This window comes from Heterodontus francisci, chromosome 29 (genome assembly GCF_036365525.1).
Source record: "Heterodontus francisci isolate sHetFra1 chromosome 29, sHetFra1.hap1, whole genome shotgun sequence".
Lineage (NCBI taxonomy): Eukaryota > Metazoa > Chordata > Chondrichthyes > Heterodontiformes > Heterodontidae > Heterodontus > Heterodontus francisci.
The window spans coordinates 27,378,303-27,398,829 of NC_090399.1; the positions used below are offsets into that span (position 1 = coordinate 27,378,303).

At 47.4% G+C, this 20,527-nt stretch overlaps 1 protein-coding gene across 1 annotated transcript; it reads left to right on the plus strand.

The window, feature by feature from the left end:
* Positions 1–624: 624 nt before the first annotated feature.
* Positions 625–19,173, plus strand: LOC137345980 (RING finger protein 225-like). Its single transcript, XM_068009251.1, has 2 exons — positions 625–1,811; positions 15,862–19,173. The coding sequence occupies exons 1-2, from the start codon at positions 1,769–1,771 to the stop codon at positions 16,518–16,520; spliced, it is 702 nt and encodes a 233-aa protein (XP_067865352.1). The 5' UTR covers positions 625–1,768; the 3' UTR covers positions 16,521–19,173.
* The last annotated feature ends 1,354 nt before the right edge of the window (positions 19,174–20,527 follow it).

Below are 20,527 nucleotides of genomic sequence, written 5' to 3' on the forward strand. Positions count from 1 at the left end.
CTTAGCTAAAAGTCTCTAGACTTGACAAGATCCTTGTAACTCTTCTTTATACCCTTTCTGGTGTGATTATATCATTCCTTCAATGCGGTGACCTGAACTGTACGCAGTGTTCTAGCTGTGGCCTAACTCGTGTTTTATACAGTTCCACTATAACCTTCTCTGCCCTTACATTCTATGTCTCAGTTAACAAGTGAAAGTAGCAGCTTTGTGGCCCTGCTGTCTATCCTCCCTGTCCAATACTAATAGGTGTGTCTCTTTGCTATGTGAACCCCCACCATCCGCCCCACCCCCATCTAGTAATGCCAAACCTGTTTGCTATATATGGCCACCACCACTACCCCTCCCCCACCCTCTACCTCTCTGTCTACCCATCCCCTAGTATACTGACTGTAACCTTGCTGCTATCTGCCCATCCCCCCAATACTACCTGAGCTGATCTTGTAAAGGCTCTTGGCAGCTGACCAGCTGCATTCTGTGCCAGAGGCAACAGGTGGAACAGGCTGGACCAGCTCACAGCATTATGGGTGTTTATTATGGATTTTAGGAGGCAAGCCACACGACTTTAGTTCAAACCGCTCCCTAAGGCAAGTCAACGAGTTTGCCAGATCAGCCTCCAAACTAATACAGGATGCAGTCTGAAAATATCCTGGATACCTGCTTCTGAGAGGAAGCAGAGCAGAGCAACTATCGAGCTGAATGCCGGTCACTGAGAAACAGCAGGATCAAGTCTCAAATATCCTCTGTGCCTGCTACTGAGAGGCAGCTGCTGCCCCAACATCGGGAACTGAGATACAGGAGGACAGAGCTTGAACACCGGTTACTGAGAGACAGCAGGACAGAGCCTGAACACCGGTAACTGAGAGACAGCAGGACAGAGCCTGAACATCGGTTACTGAGAGACAGCAGGACAGAGCCTGAACACCGGTAACTGAGAGATAGCAGGACAGAGCCTGAACACCGGTAACTGAGAGACAGCAGGACAGAGCCTGAACATCGGTTACTGAGAGACAGCAGGACAGAGCCTGAACACCGGTAACTGAGAGACAGCAGGACAGAGCCTGAACATCGGTTACTGAGAGACAGCAGGACAGAGCCTGAACACCGGTAACTGAGAGACAGCAGGACAGAGCCTGAACACCGGTAACTGAGAGACAGCAGGACAGAGCCTGAACACCGGTTACCGAGAGACAGCAGGACAGAGCCTGAACACCGGTTACTGAGAGACAGCAGGACAGAGCCTGAACACCGGTAACTGAGAGACAGCAGGACAGAGCCTGAACATCGGTTACTGAGAGACAGCAGGACAGAGCCTGAACATCGGTTACTGAGAGATAGCAGGACAGAGCCTGAACACCGGTAACTGAGAGACAGCAGGACAGAGCCTGAACACCGGTAACTGAGAGACAGCAGGACAGAGCATGAACACCGGTTACTGAGAGACAGCAGGACAGAGCCTGAACATCGGTTACTGAGAGACAGCAGGACAGAGCCTGAACACCGGTAACTGAGAGATAGCAGGACAGAGCCTGAACACCGGTAACTGAGAGACAGCAGGACAGAGCCTGAACACCGGTAACTGAGAGAGCAGGACAGAGCATGAACACCGGTAACTGAGAGACAGCAGGACAGAGCCTGAACACCAGTTACTGAGAGGGAACAAGTCAGCACCATCTGGAATCCCGATAACTGACGGACACACTCTGAATGCCTGTTACTGAGTGACGGCGGGACACGGTGAAGGTAATCTGAACCATCAACAGGCGAGGGGATGGAAAATAATTCCACATCCGATAGCTCAGAGCTACAAACAGGTGAGCGGAACATACGGGCGAAATGTACAGTCAGAGCAGGGGCGACATTGCAAGAGTTTTTAATCAGGGTTAAGAAAAGCAATCAGAAAGATCGAGACAGTCTGAATATAAGTGGTTAACAGGTGGCGTGTAAATGATATTTTTTTAGCAGTCTAGAGCACTTAGCACTTGGAAATGTCTCAGGGTGCAATAACTCTCCCCTGCCCACTCAGTAGGCAATAGTGTGAAGGAGTGTGGTCTATTGCTTTCCCCCCCACCCCCCCCCCCAAAAAAATATACTTTATTCATAACATTTGTAAAAGTACATGACTTGACAGTTCAAATTTGAGATTAGATAAAGTGCTTTACAGCTCAGTTTCTTTCAATACAGGATGTGGCATTCTGAGGTGCCTCACTGCACTTTCAATTACAAGTGATATTTACAATATACATTTCATGTCAAACATACAGCCGAGGGGTTTTACATGGGTTCCAACCCCTCAGTGTTGTGCGGAGGAAGGGCCTTAGACAGTAGCCTTTCCTCAGTGACTCTTTGAGGCACACTGCGATCTATTGCTATTGATCTATTTCCTCTGAAGCCCAGTTCTGCATTTATGCAGCGGCTTACACAACCCCAGGACGTTCCAATGCTTTGCAGTCAATTAAGTATTGTAGTTGCAATGTTGCAATTTAGGAAATTCAGCTTATTTCGGGAAGGTAATTTGGAACGGCAAAATCCCAGGAATTTCTGCATGAGGCACAATTAATTGGTTCATCCTTTCTTGTTGTTCTCCTTAGAGCAGAGAAGGTTAAGATTTTTAGAGTCCTCCAGTCATTTATGGCACAGAAGGGGGCCATTCGGCCCATGGAGTCTATGCTGGCTCCCCTCGCAGCAATCCGGTTAGTCCCACTCCACCGCTCCATCCCCATAGCCCTGCAATTTTATTTCCTTCAAGTACTCATCCAATTTCCTTTTGAAGTCATTGATCGTCTCCGTTTCCACCACCCTCGTGGGCAGCGAGTTCCAGGTCATCACCATCTGTTGTGTAAAAAAATTCTTCCCCACATCTTCCCTGCGTCTTGTCCAAAACCTTCAATCTGTGTCCCCTAGTCCTTGAACCATTCGTTAATGGGAAGCTTTTCCTTGTCTATCTTATCTATGCCTGTCATAATCTTGTTCACCTCTATCAAATCTCCCCACAATCTCCTTTTCTCGAAGGAGAACAACCCCAGCTTTTCCAACGTAACCTTGTAACTAAAATCCCCCATCCTCGGAACCATTCTGGTAAATCTCCTCTGCACCCTCTCAAGGACCCTCACATCCTTCCTAAAGTGTAGTGACTGGAACTGGAGGCAATACTCCAGTTGGGGCCAAACCAGAACTTTATAAAGGTTCAGCGTAACTTCTCTACTTTTGTACTCAATGCCTCTATGAAGCTCAAGATCCCATATGCTTTCCTAACCACCCTCTCAATATGTCCTGCTACCTTCAAAGATCTATGCACTTGCACCCCCAGGTCCCTCTGTTCCTGCACCCTCTTTAGAACTGTGCTATTAAGTATATATTGCTTCTCCCTATACCTTCTGCCAAAATGCATCACCTCAAACTTGTCAGTATTAAATTCCATCTGCCACCTGTTTGCCCATTCTGTTAGCCCATCTATGTCCTGTTGCAGGTGGTTCATATCATCCTCACTGTTTGGTGTCACGGCAAATTTTGAAATTTTGCTCTGTGTTCCAAGATCCAAGTTATTTATATACAGCAAAAAAAGCAGTGGCCCCAGCACTGACCCTTGGGGAACACCACTGTCTACCATCCTCCAGTCTGAAAAACAACCATTTACCTCGACTCACTGTTTTCTGTCCTTAAGCCATTTTTTAAAATCCAAAAATGGACACTGACCCGCTTATTCTGAGAGCCTCAATGTTGTTAACCAGCCTTTTCTGTCGTTCTTTGTCAAACGCGTTCTTAAAATCCATATAGACAACATCCACCATGTTCCCTTCATTAACCTTCTCTGTTACTTCATCAAAAAATGTAATTAGATTAATCAAGCATGATCTACAAAGAACAAAGAACAAAGAACAAAGAAAATTACAGCACAGGAACAGGCCCTTTGGCCCTCCAAGCCTGCGCCGATCCAGTTCCTCCATCTAAACATGTCACCTATTTTCTAAGGGTCTGTATCTCTTTGCTTCCTGCCCATTCATGTATCTGTCTAGATACATCTTAAAAGATGCTATCGTGCCCGCGTCTACCACCTCCGCTGGCAACGCGTTCCAGGCACCCACCACCCTCTGCGTAAAGAACTTTCCACGCACATCCCCCCTAAACTTTTCCCCTCTCACTTTGAACTCGTGACCCCTAGTAATTGAATCCCCCATTCTGGGAAAAAGCTTCTTGCTATCCAAATCCATGTTGGCTATCCTTAATTCACTTAAACATCTGCAAGTGCCTGTTGATTTTTTTCCCCTTGATTAATGTTTCTGAAACCTCACCTACCACTGATAATGGAGGTGTTCAAAATCATGAACAGTTTTGATAGTGAGAAATAAGGAGAAACTATTGAAGGATCAGTAACCAGAGGACACAAATCTAAGGTGATTGGCAAAAGGACCAGAGGTCACATGAGGGAGAGGAAAATATGCAGCAGGTTTTTATGATCTGAAATGCACTGCCTGAAAGGGTGGTGGGAACAGATTCAATAGTAAGTTTCAAAAGGAAATTTGGAAGTTGGAAAATTGCAGGGCTATGAGGAAAGAGCAGGGGAGTAGGAATAATTGTCAGCTCTTTCCAAGAACTAGCATGGGCACGATATATGGAATGCTATCCTTTATTGGCTGAGGTATAGAATACAAAAGCAGGGATGTAATGCTGGAACTGTGTAAAACACTGGTTAGGCCACAGGTGGAGTATTGCATATTGTTCTGGTCACCACATTACAGGAAGGACATAATTGCTCTGGAGAGAGTGCAGAGGAGATTTAGAAGGATGTTGCCAGGGCTTGAAAGTTGCACTATGAGGAAAGATTGGATAGGCTAAGAGTTGTTTTCCTTAGAACAGAGGAGGGCTGAGGGGTGACTTAATTATGTATAAAATTATGAAGGGCCTAGCAGAGAGGTCAATTACCAGGGGGCGCAGATTTAAGGTGATTGGACTAGAGGGGACATGAGGAAAAACTTTTTCACCCAGAGAGTGGTGAGTGTCTGGAATTCACTGCCAGATCAGTGGTTGAGGCAGAAACCCTCAGCTCATTTGAAAGGCACCTGGACTTACACCTGAAGTGCTGTAACCTGCAAGGCTACAGACCAGGTGCTGGAAGGTGGGATGAGAATGGGTGGCTAGTTTTCTCAGCCAGTGCAGACATGATGGGCTCAATGGCTTCTTTGTGTGCATAACTTTTCTATGGTTTCTATGATGGGCCAAATGTCATAGAGAGATACACTGAAACAGGCCCTTCAGCCCATCAAGTCTGTGCTGACCATCAACCACCCATTTACACTACATTAATCCCATGTCCCTTACCACATCCCCACAATTCTCCTACCTACACTAGGGGCAATTTACAATGGCCAATTTACCTATCAACCTGCAAGTCTTTGGCAACCAGAGCACCTGGCAGAAAACCACACAGTCACGGGGAGAAGTTGCAAACTCCACACAGACAGTACCCAGAACTGAACCCGGGTCACTGGAGCTGTGAAGGTGCAGTGCTAACCACTGCGCCACTGTGTCCTCTTTTCATGTTGTATTATTCTTTCTTTCTAAGACATACTTTCCATATCATCCATCTGCCACATAGAAAACTATTTTGTCTGCTTAGTGTTCACCAAGCTCCTGATATCAGCTGCTCTCTTGTACCACAGTCTGCCCCCAACAGCCACCCGTTTGCCCTGTGCCCTGTCCTCATTCTGCCCACTCTCCACCCCTCCCCCTAATCTCTGCTCTTTTTGCTCCACTTTCTTCTAGTCTTTGCTGGTCCTTACAAACTCTTAACAAAGACTTACACAAGCATGTTTTTAAAAAATAAATTGCAGAATCCTCTGTGAAGGGCACCTCCTAGAGGCTCAGCTGGTAACCGAGTAAGGACAAAAATGAGGGTTTCCAGCCCTTGCTGGATGTATTCCTGGAGGATGGATCACATGACCTTCCCCCGACCACCCGGTCAAACTGCCCTTTCCCCACCCAACCGCCATTTCCAATATTATTATAACTAATAAACAAAAGTGTTCAAAGAATCTACAAAAGCATTTCTTTTGATCTCCGATGAGAGGGTGCAGGAAAGAGTTGCCAGTATGCTCCAGGTATGAGGGACGTGAATAGATTAGAGAAGCTGGGGTTGTTCTCCTTAGAGAAGAGAAGGTCGGGAAGAGATTTGATAGAAGTAGACAGGGGGTAGATAGGCAGAAACTGTGCTTGGTGGTGTAAGAGTCGAAAACCAGAAGACACCAATTTAAGGTGATTGGCAAACGAACCAACACTGACATGAATGAGTGGTTAGGATCTGGAATGCGGTACCTCATAATGCAGTGGAAGCAGATACAAGTAGTGCAGGAAGGAAGGAAGGAGAGAGACTAGCTGAGTTGCTTTTGCAGAGAACTGCTGGGCCGAATGGACTCCTTCAGCACTGTAACCATTTCTGTGTTTGTATGATTCAATGCCAAAGTAGGTGAGCGACTGGAAGGTAGAACTGCAGCCAGAATGAACAACCTTCAAGGGAATGAGGGTGGAGCATTGATAGAGAATGAAAGAAGGGAAGCCCTATGATCTACAAACACTTGGTGTATGTCTGTACACCTGCAAATTTGCATGTGCATGTGTGTGCCAATTTGTCCACAAAGGTGCATATATCTGTGTGATGTCTGTAAGGGTGTGTACATAAGTATGGGCGTAAATTTGAAAGGCAATAAGTACATCATATGCAAGTGTATACACTGACAGTGCTGTACTGGAACAGGTGTGTCACACTGACAGTGCTGTACTGTATCAGCTGCGTCACACTGACAGTGCTGCACTGTATCAGGTGTGTCACACTGACATTGCTGTACTGTATCAGGTGTGTCACACTGACAGTGCTGTACTGTATCAGCTGCGTCACACTGACAGTGCTGCACTGTATCAGGTGTGTCACACTGACATTGCTGTACTGTATCAGCTGTGTCACAGTGACAGTGCTGTACTGTATCAGCTGTGTCACACTGACAGTGCTGCACTGTATCAGGTGTGTCACACTGACAGTGCTGTACTGTATCAGCTGCGTCACACTGACAGTGCTGCACTGTATCAGGTGTGTCACACTGACATTGCTGTACTGTATCAGCTGTGTCACAGTGACAGTGCTGTACTGTATCAGCTGTGTCACACTGACAGTGCTGCACTGTATCAGGTGTGTCACACTGACATTGCTGTACTGTATCAGCTGTGTCACAGTGACAGTGCTGTACTGTATCAGCTGTGTCACACTGACAGTGCTGCACTGTATCAGATGTGTCACAGTGACAGTGCTGTACTGTATCAGGTGTGTCACACTGACAGTGCTGCACTGTATCAGGTGTGTCACATTGACAGTGCTGTACTGTATCAGCTGTGTCACAGTGACAGTGCTGTACTGTATCAGCTGTGTCACACTGACAGTGCTGCACTGTATCAGGTGTGTCACACTGACAGTGCTGTACTGTATCTGGTGTGTCACACTGACAGTGCTGTACTGTATCAGGTGTGTCACACTGACAGTGCTGTACTGTATCAGTTGTGTCACACTGAAAGTGCTGTAATGTATCAAGTGTGTCACACTGACAGTGCTGTACTGTATCAGTTGTGTCACACTGAAAGTGCTGTAATGTATCAAGTGTGTCACACTGACAGTGCTGTACTGTATCAGGTGTGTCACACTGAAAGTGCTGTACTGTATCAGGTGTGTCACACTGACAGTGCTGTCCTGTATCAGGTGTGTCACACTGAAAGTGCTGTAATGTATCAAGTGTGTCACACTGATAGTGCTGTACTGTATCATCTGCGTCACACTGAAAGTGCTGTAATGTATCAGGTGTGTCACACTGACAGTGCTGTACTGTATCAGGTGCGTCACACTGACAGTGCTGTACTGTATCAGGTGTGTCACACTGACAGTGCTTTACTGTATCAGGTGTGTCACACTGACAGTGCTGTACTGTATCAGGTGTGTCACACTGACAGTGCTTTACTGTATCAGGTGTGTTACACTGACAGTGCTGTACTGTATCAGGTGTGTCACACTGACAGTGCTTTACTGTATCAGGTGTGTCACACTGACAGTGCTGTACTGTATCAGGTGTGTCACACTGACAGTGCTTTACTGTATCAGGTGTGTTACACTGACAGTGCTGTACTGTATCAGGTGTGTCACACTGACAGTGCTTTACTGTATCAGGTGTGTCACACTGACAGTGCTGTACTGTATCAGGTGTGTCACACTGACAGTGCTTTACTGTATCAGGTGTGTCACACTGACAGTGCTGTACTGTATCAGGTGTGTCACACTGACAGTGCTTTACTGTATCAGGTGTGTCACACTGACATTGCTGTACTGTATCAGGTGTGTCACACTGACAGTGCTTTACTGTATCAGTTGTGTCACACTGACAGTGCTGTACTGTGTCAGGTGTGTCACACTGACAGTGCTGTACTGTATCAGGTGTGTCACACTGACAGTGCTTTACTGTATCAGGTGTGTTACACTGACAGTGCTGTACTGTATCAGGTGTGTCACACTGACAGTGCTTTACTGTATCAGGTGTGTCACACTGACAGTGCTGTACTGTATCAGGTGTGTCACACTGACAGTGCTTTACTGTATCAGGTGTGTCACACTGACAGTGCTGTACTGTATCAGGTGTGTCACACTGACAGTGCTTTACTGTATCAGGTGTGTCACACTGACATTGCTGTACTGTATCAGGTGTGTCACACTGACAGTGCTTTACTGTATCAGTTGTGTCACACTGACAGTGCTGTACTGTGTCAGGTGTGTCACACTGACAGTGCTTTACTGTATCAGGTGTGTCACACTGACAGTGCTGTACTGTATCAGGTGTGTCACACTGACATTGCTGTACTGTATCAGATGTGTCACACTGACAGTACTGTCCTGTATCAGCTGTGTCACACTGAAAGTGCTGTAATGTATCAAGTGTGTCACACTGACAGTGCTGTACTGTATCAGGTGCATCACACTGACAGTGCTTTACTGTATCAGGTGTGTCACACTGACAGTGCTGTACTGTATCAGGTGTGTCACACTGACAGTGCTGTACTGTATCAGGTGCGTCACACTGACAATGCTGTACTGCATCAAGTGTGTCTCACTGACAGTGCTGTACTGGATCAGGTGTTTCAAAGTGACAGTGCTTTAATGTATCAGCTGCGTCACACTGACAGTGCTGTACTGCATCAGGTGTGTCTCACTGACAGTGCTGTACTATAACAGGTGTGTCACACTGACAGTGCTGTACTGTATCAGCTGCGTCACACTGAAAGTGCTGTAATGTATCAAGTGTGTCACACTGACAGTGCTGTACTGTATCAGGTGCATCACACTGACAGTGCTGTAATGTATAGGTGTGTCACACTGACAGTACTGTAATGTTTGTGGGTGTCTCACTGACTACTGTAATGTATGGGGGTGTCACACTGACAGTACAGGAGTGTAAGGGGCTGTCACACTGACAGTAGTGTAATATATGGAGGTCACACTGACAGTACTGTAATGTATGGGAGTGTCACATTGACAGTACTGTAATGTATGGGGTGTCACATTGACACTACTGTAATGTATGTGGGTGTCACACTGTCTACTGTAACGTATGGTGGTGTCACATTGACAGTACGGGAGTGTAAGGGTGTGTCATATTGACAGTACTGTAATATATTGGGGGTTCACACTGACAGTACTGTAATGTATGGGGGTGTCACACAACAGTACTGTAATGTATGGGGGTGTCACACTGACAGTACTGTAATGTATGCGGGTGTCACACAACAGTACTGTAATGTATGGGGGTGTCACACTGACAGTACTGTAATGTATGGGGGTGTCACACTGACGGTACTGTAATGTATGGGCTGTCACACTGACAGTACTGTAATGTATGGGAGTGTCACACTGACAGTACTGTAATGTATGGGGGTGTCACACAACAGTACTATAATGTATGGGGGTGTCACACTGACAGTACTGTAATGTATGCGGGTGTCACGCAACAGTACAGGAATGTATGGGGGTGTCACACTGACAGTACTGTAATGTATGGGGGTGTCACACTGACGGTACTGTAATGTATGGGGTGTCACACTGACAGTACTGTAATGTATGGGAGTGTCACACTGACAGTACTGTAATGTATGGGGGTGTCACACAACAATACTGTAATGTATGGGGGTGTCACACTGACAGTACTGTAATGTATGGGAGTGTCACACAACAGTACTGTAATGTATGGGGGTGTCACACTGACAGTACTGTAATGTATGCGGGTGTCACACAACAGTACTGCAATGTATCGGGGGGTCACACTGACAGTACTCTAATGTATGGGAGTGTCACACTGACGGTACTGTAATGTATGGGTGGGTCACACTGACAGTACTGAAATGTATGGGTGGGTCACACTGACAGTACTGAAATGTTTGGGAGTGTCACACAATAGTACTGTAATGTATGGGGGTGTCACACTGACAGTACTGTAATGTATGGGGGTGTCACACAACAGTTCAGTAATGTATGGGGGTGTCACACTTACAGTACTGTAATGTATGGGGGGGGTCACACTCACGGTACTGTAATGTATGGGAGTGTCACATTGATGGTACTGTAATGTATGGGAGCGCCACACTGACGGTACTGGAATGTATGGGAGTGTCACACAACAGTTCAGTAATGTATGCGGGGGTCACACTTACAGTATTGTAATGTATGGGGGGGGTCACACTCATGGTACTGGAATGTATGGGAGTGTCACACTGATGGTACTCTAATGTATGGGTGGGTCACACTGACAGTACTGTAATGTATGGGGGGGGGTCCCACAACAGTACTGTAAGGTATGGGGGGGGTCACACAACAGTACTGCAATGTATTGGGGGGTCACACTGACGGTACTGCAATGTATGGGGGTGTCACACTGATGGTACTGTAATGTATGGGAGTGCCACACTGACGGTACTGGAATGTAAGAGGGGGTCACACTGACGGTACTGTAATGTATGGGAGTGTCACATTGATGGTACTGTAATGTATGGGAGCGCCACACTGACGGTACTGGAATGTATGGGAGTGTCACACAACAGTTCAGTAATGTATGCGGGGGTCACACTTACAGTACTGTAATGTATGGGGGGGTCACACTCACGGTACTGGAATGTATGGGAGTGTCATACTGATGGTACTCTAATGTATGGGTGGGTCACACTGACAGTACTGTAATGTATGGGGGGGTCACACAACAGTACTGTAATGTATGCGGGGGGTCACACAACAGTACTGCAATGTATTGGGGGGTCACACTGATGGTACTGTAATGTATTGGGGGTCACACTGACGGTACTGTAATGTATGGGTGGGTCACACTGATGGTACTGTAACGTATTGGGGGGTCACACTGACGGTACTGTAATGTATGGGAGTGTCACACTGATGGTACTGTCATGTATGGGGGGGTCACACAACAGTACTGCAATGTATTGGGGGGTCACACTGACGGTACTGTAATGTATGGGGGGGTCACAATACAGTACTGCAATGTATTGGGGGGTCACACTGACGGTACTGTAATGTATGGGAGTGTCACACTGACGGTACTGGAATGTATGGGGGGGTCACACAACAGTACTGCAATATATCGGGGGGTCACACTGATGGTACTGTAATGTATGGGAGCGCCACACTGATGGTACTGGAATGTATGGGGGTGTCACACAGACGGTACTGTAATGTATGAGGGGGTCACACTGATGGTACTCTAATGTATGGGTGGGTCACACTGACAGTACTGTAATGTATTGGGGTGTCACACTGACGGTACTGTAATGTATGGGAGCGCCACACTGATGGTACTCTAATGTATGGGTGGGTCACACTGACAGTACTGCAATGTATTGGGGGGTCACACTGACGGTACTGTAATGTATGGGGGGGGTCACACAACAGTACTGCAATGTATTGGGGGGTCACACTGACGGTACTGTAATGTATGGGGGGGGGTCACACAACAGTACTGCATTGTATTGGGGGGTCACACTGACGGTACTGTAATGTATGGGAGTGTCACACTGACGGTACTGGAATGTATGGGGGGGGGTTCACACTGACGTTACTGTAATGTATGGGAGTGTCACACTGACAGTACTGTAATGTATGGGGGGGGTTCACACTGACGGTACTGGAATGTATGGGGGGGTTCACACTGACGGTACTGTAATGTATGGGAGTGTCACACTGATGGTACTGGAATGTATGGGGGGGTTCACACTGACGGTACTGTAATGTATGGGGGGGGGGTTCACACTGACGGTACTGTAATGTATGGGAGTGTCACACTGATGGTACTGGAATGTATGGGGGGGTTCACACTGACGGTACTGTAATGTATGGGGGGGGTTCACACTGACGGTACTATACTGTAACAGGTGTAGTACAGCGTGCTGTAAATTGGGTTTCAGCCCCCTGCAGAATGTGTCCTATTTCATTTAGGCTTGCATATCCCTAAGTTTATTTCTTGTTTTTTACTGTGACACATCATTTGCGTTTGTCGGCATGTTATAGTCATGCCATGACGTTTCTCACTTTGTAACAAACATGGGACTACTACACAATATGACGCACTGTTCGTTATTCTTTTGTTTAAGGTATGTCTAACTAACCTATCCCTTTAAGGTTAACAAGTCTATATGCTGCAAGCCAACACATCATGGGATCAATCCAATTTTAATTGTTGTGACTGATGGAAGTGCTTGTAAATGTATGGCATCTCGCCAGGAGAAAAATAGTATGAAATGAAATCCTTCTTCCTCCTTTATTTAATGTGCTTTTAACATTTTGATGTGTTACTGACCACTTAAAGATTTTATATAGAACCAGTTCTGCTTCCCCAGGAAGGTGGAAGGAAGCCTATTACAGCGCAACCTGTAAATTACCAACACATCATGAACCAGGTGCCCTTTGTTTCAAAATGGTTATTGTATGCACTGACTGCATACAATACTGACTATCCCATACCAGCAGGGACAGCACCTGTCCCGGGATTCAGACCCCAAAACCAGCAGGGACAATGGCTGTGAGGGGATTCAAACCACCATACCAGCAGGGACAGCACCTGTCCTGGTATTCAGACCACAAAACCAGCAGGGACAATGGCTGTGAGGGGATTCAAACCACCATACCAGCAGGGACAATGCCTGCAAGGAGATTCAAACCCCGATACCAGCAGGGACAGTGGCTGTGAGGAGATTCAAACCCCGATACAAGCAGAGACAGTGGCTGTGAGGGGATTCAAACCTGATACCAGCAGGGACAGCAGCTGCCCAGGGATTCAGACCCCTATACCAGTAGGGACAGTGACTGTCCGCTGATTCAAACCATATAGCAGCAGGGACAGCAGCTGTCCCAGGATTCAAACCCCAATACCAGCAGGGACAGCAGCTGTCCAGGGATTCAGACCCCATTACCAGCAGGGACAGCAGCTGTCCAGGGATTCAGACCCCATTACCAGCAGGGACAGCAGCTGTCCAGGGATTCAGACCCCATTACCAGCAGGGACAGCAGCTGTCCCAGGATTCAAACCCCAATACCAGCAGGGACAGTGGCTGTGAGGGGGTTCAAACCCCAATACCAGCAGGGACAGCAGCTGTGAGGAAATTCAAACCCCAATACCGGCAGGGACAGCAGCTGTCCTGGGATTCAAACCCCGATACTAGCAGGGACAGCAGCTGTCCAGGGATTCAGACCCAATTACCAGCAGGGACAGCAGCTGTCCCAGGATTCAAACCCCGATACCAGCAGGGACTGCAGCTGTGACGAGATTCAAACCTCAATACCAGCAGGGGCAGCGGCTGTGGGGGGATTCAAATCCCAAAACCAGTAGGGACAGCAGCTGTGAGGGGATTCAAACCCCAATACCAGCAGGGGCAGCGGCTGTGGGGGGGATTCGAACCTAGATACCATCAACTCGGTGAAAGACATAATTTGGATTGCTTGAAACTTGCTTTTTCTTATTTGTCCCTGGGATGTGGGCGTCGCTGGCCAGGCCAGCATTTATTGTCCATCCCTAATTGCCCTTGAGAAGGTGGTGGTGAGCTGCCTTCTTGAACCACTGCAGTCCATGTGGGGTAGGTACACCCACCGTGCTGTTAGGAAGGGAGTTCCAGGATTTTGACCCAGCGACAGTGAAGGAACGGTGATATAGTTCCAATTCAGGATGGTGTGTGGCTTGGAGGGGAACTTGCAGGTGGTGGTGTTCCCATGTATCTGCTGCCCTTGACCTTCTAGTTGGTAGAGGTCGCGGGTTTGGAAGGTGCTGTCTAAGGAACCTTGGTGTGTTGCTGCAGTGCATCTTGTAGATGCAAAGAGCTGTCGACGACCGAGTGTTGCAGACTGGCACATTCCAAGGTCCAGGACTACTTGCTGAGGGACGCACTAAAGCTTGAGACAGCAGCCACAAAGGCTCAATGGGGAAAGGCCACTGCGTAAGACCATGCTGCCATAGTGAACCGAGGAGCCGGAACCCGTGTAAAACCCCTCGGGCTGGTATGTACCAGAGAATGTTTGACATGAAATGTAAATGTACATTGTAAATACAACCTGTAACGGCAATGTGTAGTGAGGCACTGCATGTACTGTATTGAAAGAAACTGATCTGTATTGCACTTTATGTAATGTCCAATATAAACTGTTATCTAATGTATTTTTACAAATTTTATGAATAAAGTATGTAAAAGAAAGAAAAAATGCACAATTGCGCAAACAATGACTTCTCCGAAAGTCCCACCAACTTCTCAGAGCAACGCATTCAAACATTTCCATGATTCCCAGCCAGGTGAAATCTGGCTGCAGCATGAATCATCTCCAATTTACTCTTTGTTTGCACACAAGGGTCTTTTAAAACCTTTTTTTTTAAACAGTTGTTCTTTTCTCGCATTCAGCAGCCACCATAACACCAAGTATCATAGAATTGTAGAATATTACAATGCAGAAGGGGACCATTCGGTCCATCATGCCTGTGCCGGCTCTTTGAAAGAACTATCCAGTTAGTCCTGCTCCCCTTGCGCTTTCTCCATCGGTGAGCAATTTGCTCCCGTTCAAGTATTTATCCAATCCCCTTTCGAAAGTTGTTATTGAATCTGCTTGCACCGCCCTTTCAGGTCTTGCACTCCAGATTGTAGCAACTCCCTGCATAAAAAGACTCTCATCATCTCTCCTCTGGCTTTTTTGCTAATTGTGTTAAATCTGTGTCCCCTAGATACTGACCCTGCTGTCAGTAGAAATCGTTTCTCTCTATCCGATCCATCAAAACCCTTCCTGATTTTGAACTGCTCCATTAAATTCCCTCTTAACCTACTTTGCTCCGAGGAGAACAATCCCAGTTTCTCCGGTCTCTTCACCTCAGTGAATCCCTCATCCCTGGTACCATTCGAGTAAATCTCTTCTGCATCCTCTCGAATGCCATGACATCCTTCCTAAAGTGGGCTACCCAGGGTGGGGGAGGCCAGAACTGGGGCATAACTTTAAAATGAGAGCTGGGCCGTTCGGGAGTGATGTCAGGAAGCACTTCTTCACACAAAGGGTAGGGCAAATGTGGAACTCCCTCTCTCCCAAAAAAGCTGTTGAGACTGGGGCGGGGGAGAGGGGGTCAAATGATAATTGAGAGTGAGAGGGTTTTGTTGGTAAAGGTATTAAGAGCCATGGAATCAAGACAGGTCGATGGAGATACAGATCAACGATAATCTAATTGAACAGAGTAGGCTCAAACCCTCTGAATGGCCTCTCCCTGTTACCTAATGTGCATCATTAGACTGAACGCTGCTCCGTTCTCTACACAGAAAATCCAACCAAGGCCGAAAGCTCAGACATCGCCGCCGCCATCCCGAATGCCGCGGGTTCGAGCTACAGCCTCTCCGACCTCGAATGCGTCATCTGCTTCTGTCCGTACGACAACGTCTTCAAGCTGCCGAAGCTGCTGGGCTGCGAGCACACCTTCTGCCTCGAGTGCCTGGCCCGGATCAATGTGTCCTCGGAGAACGTGACCTCCGTCAGCTGCCCCGTGTGCCGGCACGCCACGCCAATTCCCTCCGGCAAGGGGCTACCGGCCTTGGGCAACAATCAGGCGGTCCTGTCCCGCCTGTCCTCTGGCATGCAGAGCGTCCATTCAATCCGCTTCAGCCGCGACAAGGGGAAACTCTACACCAAGCCCCCGGAGCCCGGTTCTCTCCTCAAGCCCACCCACATCAGCAGTGTCAGCATGAGCCTGGATGTAGGTCAGCCAGCACCTCGCAGCACAGGCTCCATGCCAGCGCACCTGATATGGGCACCCATCCGCTCAAGCTGGTGTTACTACATGGCCATCGCTTTCGTGGTGCTATTCACCATCGCCCTTGTGTTGTCGGGAATCTTTCTTTTCATTATCGTGCCAACCCGTGCACAAAGCACCAATTTCAATGGGAGAAACTCAACAGCAGAGCTCGGGGGGCAAACTCCATAACCCATTGTGGCTCCTTGCCTCTGCATCCTGAAGGATGAATGATCCAGTGCCAATGACTCACTTATAAATAAAGCCCATTGCCTCGGCTGCATTCTGGCTTCCTCACTTTTGTTCTGATATTGCCTTAATCCTGTTCTAGCATTTCTGGACTCCAGTGATCGTTTTTGTAAAGTCAATGCCAGCCACAGCTTGAGCAGCCATAGATCTCCAATATCCTGCTTGGAGTCCATTTCTGCAGCTTCATGCGCCTGGCACTGAGGAGCAATCACAGACGTCCTTCACCGTCTGCCAACAACAACTTGCACTTATGTAACACCTAACAAAATGACCCAGGACACGTCACAGGTGTGAGTATCAGGTGTGACAAAGAGCCACGTAAAGAGCCTCTAGGGACATGTGACCAAAAGCTTGTCCAAAGTAATAAGCTTTGCGGAACAACTTAAAGCAGGAGAAAGGGCTGGAGAGGATTAGGGAGATAGTTCCAGAGGTTAGGGCCTAGGCAGCTGAAGGCACGGCCGCCAATGGTGGGGCAATGCAAATTGCAAGAAGCCAGAGTTGGCTGGAAGAGGTTGCAGATATGTGGAGGGACAAGGCCATGGAGGGATTAAAACAAGGATGAGAATTTTGAAATAAGGGCATTGCCACACCAGGAACCGATGTAGGTCAGCAAGTACAGGGATGATGAGCAAACGGGATTAAAATGAGTTAAGATAAGGGCGGCAGTGTTTTGGATGAGCTCAAGTTTATGGAGGATGGAAGCTGGGATTCTGGGCAGGAAAGCATTGAAATAGACAAGTCTGGAGGTAACGTCAGTCATGGATGTGGGTTTCAGGGGCAGGTGGGCTAAGGCGGGGTGGACACGGCTGATGTTACGGAGCTGGAAGTAGGTGGTTTCGGTGATAGAGAGGATATGGGGTCTGGAAGCTGAACTGAGATCTAGGCAAGTGCATGGAAATCAGATCACTATATTGACTGCCCAGCTGCTTTAGAAACTGCAACCGCGAAACCAAAGACATGAATCAAGACTCAGTGCGGACAGGATGTCAACAGGAGCTGGTTTCTGGCCACGTACTTAGTTTAGTTTAGTTTAGTTTAGTGACTGAAACAGGCCCTTCGGCCCACCGAGTCTGTGCCGACCATCAACCACCCATTTTTATACTAATCCTACACTAATTCCATATTCCTACCACATCCCCACCTGTCCCTATATTTCCCTACCACCTACCTATACTAGAGGCAATTTATAATGGCCAATTTACCTATCAACCTGCAAGTCTTTGGCATTTGGGAGGAAACTGGAGGGAGCACCCGGAGGAAACCCACGCAGACACAGGGAGAACTTGCAAACTCCACACAGACAGTACCCGGAATTGAACCCGGGTCGCTGGAGCTGTGAGGCTGCAGTGCTAACCACTGCGCCGCTCAGACACACGGCATCTTCAACTTCCATGCACCTCCCCCGCACAGGGATCGCTCGGAATCTTTGTCACCAGACGTCTTCCCATGACCTCCTGCTACATAATGACTCTTGTGTGACTCTGTCCAAGGACATTAGATTTTATTCATGTGTTTGAACAGGATAATTTCCTCCTGCTTCAGGTTCCAGGTGTCAAAAGACCTATAGGTTTTGACTCCACATTCTTAATGGACACCCCCTGAATCCAGACTTATAAATTCTCCTGGGATCTTGTACATCAGCTTGGGAATGCGGTAACTTACAAATATATTAACCCAGTATAGACTCAATAGAATGCTTCCATCGATTATCGCCCACTCTAGCTGGACTCGATTTGTTCTTTATATGTACATCACTGTTATGCTGTCTAAAATGATTGTGGTGAGAGGGGGCAACAATGAGGAACTGAGCCATTCAGAAACAGGAAGGTTTGTAAGGCTGTGCTGACTTTGCTAATCTCAGCCTGGACAACTGATGCTGGGCAAATCAATTGGTCTTTGTATGCCTTGGGTTAGGTAAGGGAAGAATCAGTCAGGGTTCCCGCTCCTGATCTCAGCCGAGTGACTATGTGTCGATGTTTTGTAAGGGGATATTCCCACACCCATCCCCAGTCACCAATCAGTCGGCCAGACTCGCTTCGGGGTGGGGGAGGGGGGAGGACCAAAGGGTGTCAGGAGCCCGTGGAAATGTACCTCAGCAAAGAGTGAGGGCAGGAGAATGTCCCTGGCTTAGTCTGAGATTATAAGTGGCTATCGGAAATGGTTATCTGACATTTTATAAAAAATGATGCAGGAGTGTGGTGGAAACATACAGAAAAGCATGAGCCTACCCACCCTCAGCATCGGGTCCCCCTAACGCTGGGTGAGGTCCGCCAATGCCTCAGGTGAGGTTCATCTAGTACTCACGCAAGGTACGCACGGTCCCATAACAAGGTACACCCAGCCCTTAATGGAGTGCTTCTGGCCCATGACGTATACCTGGCCCCAGGCTAGCTACACCCATCCCATAGCGAAGTATAGCCTGCTCTAGGCAAGGTGCACCCAACCCTCTTAGTTTGTTGTTTGGCCATTGAGTACACATTATATGTTGCATACAACACAAAACTTCTTGATATATATACTTATTGATGATGTTTTATTTTGCTGATATTTTTAATTTGAACTGTATTAAAGATGGAGGTACTTCAAAACTCACTGCTGTGCCTTGTCAGTCTCCTCTCTCCACGAGGAACTGGCTTTCTTCTTAAAATCAGCCATTGATGATCTAGATATTAAATGAAGTCTGATTCACCACAAACTTGGTACAATTCGTCTGTAATTATATGCTCTGTGAGTCAACACAGACCTTTAAAAGACCAGTGTAAATCTCCCTTCATGGTCGCTGCATCAAAGTGCTGGATTCCCCCCCCCTGTCTAATCACCTTCATCATGTGGGCTGCAGCAGTTCAAGAAGGCAGCCCACCACCACATTCTGAATGGGCAATCAGGGATGGGCAATAAATGCTAGCAATGCCCACATCCTGCAAATGAATTTTTTAAGAAACGTACTGCCCGATATGCGGCTGAGCCATAGCAGAGAGGAGCTCTGAGGTCAGCTGGAGTGGTCCAGGGGCTACAACTGGTCTCATGTTTGGCTGCGTGTTCTCAACAGCCTCACGGCCAGATGTAGGGCTGCCAAGCCACCAGGATTGGCACTGGAGTCTCTGCGAATTAACAATTAATCTCCAAGGCACTGCTGTGCGCAGCATCTTTGGGGAAAATCATTGGAGGCATTTAAAAAAAGGCATGTGATTGTCTTATTTTCTTTAATCACTTCTGTTTATTGGCAGCATTTATTGTCCATCCCTAATTGCCTTTGAGAAGGTGGTGGTGAGTGGCCTTCTTGAACTGCTGCAGTCCTTGGGGTGTAGGTACACCCACAGTGCTGTTAGGGAGGGAGTTCCAGGATTTTGACCCAGCGACAGTGAAGGAACGGCGATATAGTTCCAGAGCCTAGGTCGATGCCGGGTGCTCCGTACGGTTTCGTTCCTTTTCTTAGATTTTGTTTCGGTTTAATACAACCGAGTGGCTTGCTAGACCATTTCAGAGGGTATTTAGGAGTCAATCACATCATGTTCTCAAGGACATTAAACCTGTAATTAGCGGGCGATATTATTCTGACAAGATTCGAACAACACAGATCCTCAGGTGTTCTTTATCTAAACCAATCTGAGTCCCTGAGAGCAGACACTGATAGGCTAAGTGCTTTATTTTATTTATTCATGCTCAGGTTTAGAGCATCGCTGACATGACTGGCATTTATTGCCCCTGAGTAGCAGTTTGATATGAATGAGTGACTTGCTCGGCAGTTAAGAGTCAACCACACTGGGGTGGGATGGAGTCACGTATCGGCCAGACTGGGTCAGGACATTTGTGAACAAGTTGAGATTTTAAGACAATTCTAATACTTGAAGTTATAGACTTAAAAAGGGAACATTTTGCAAGGGCTATGGGGAAACAGCAGGGTGGTGGGATGAATGGAATAGCTCTTTCAGAGGGCCAGAATGGGCTGG

What these genes read in the sequence shown, in the direction of transcription:
- LOC137345980 (XM_068009251.1), top strand. Translation starts at nt 1,769, where the DNA reads ATGGAAAATAATTCCACATCCGATAGCTCAGAGCTACAAACAG. An exon ending in TAGCTCAGAGCTACAAACAG is followed by an intron (nt 1,812 to 15,861) that starts GTGAGCGGAACA and finishes TTCTCTACACAG; the next exon opens with AAAATCCAACCAAGGCCGAA.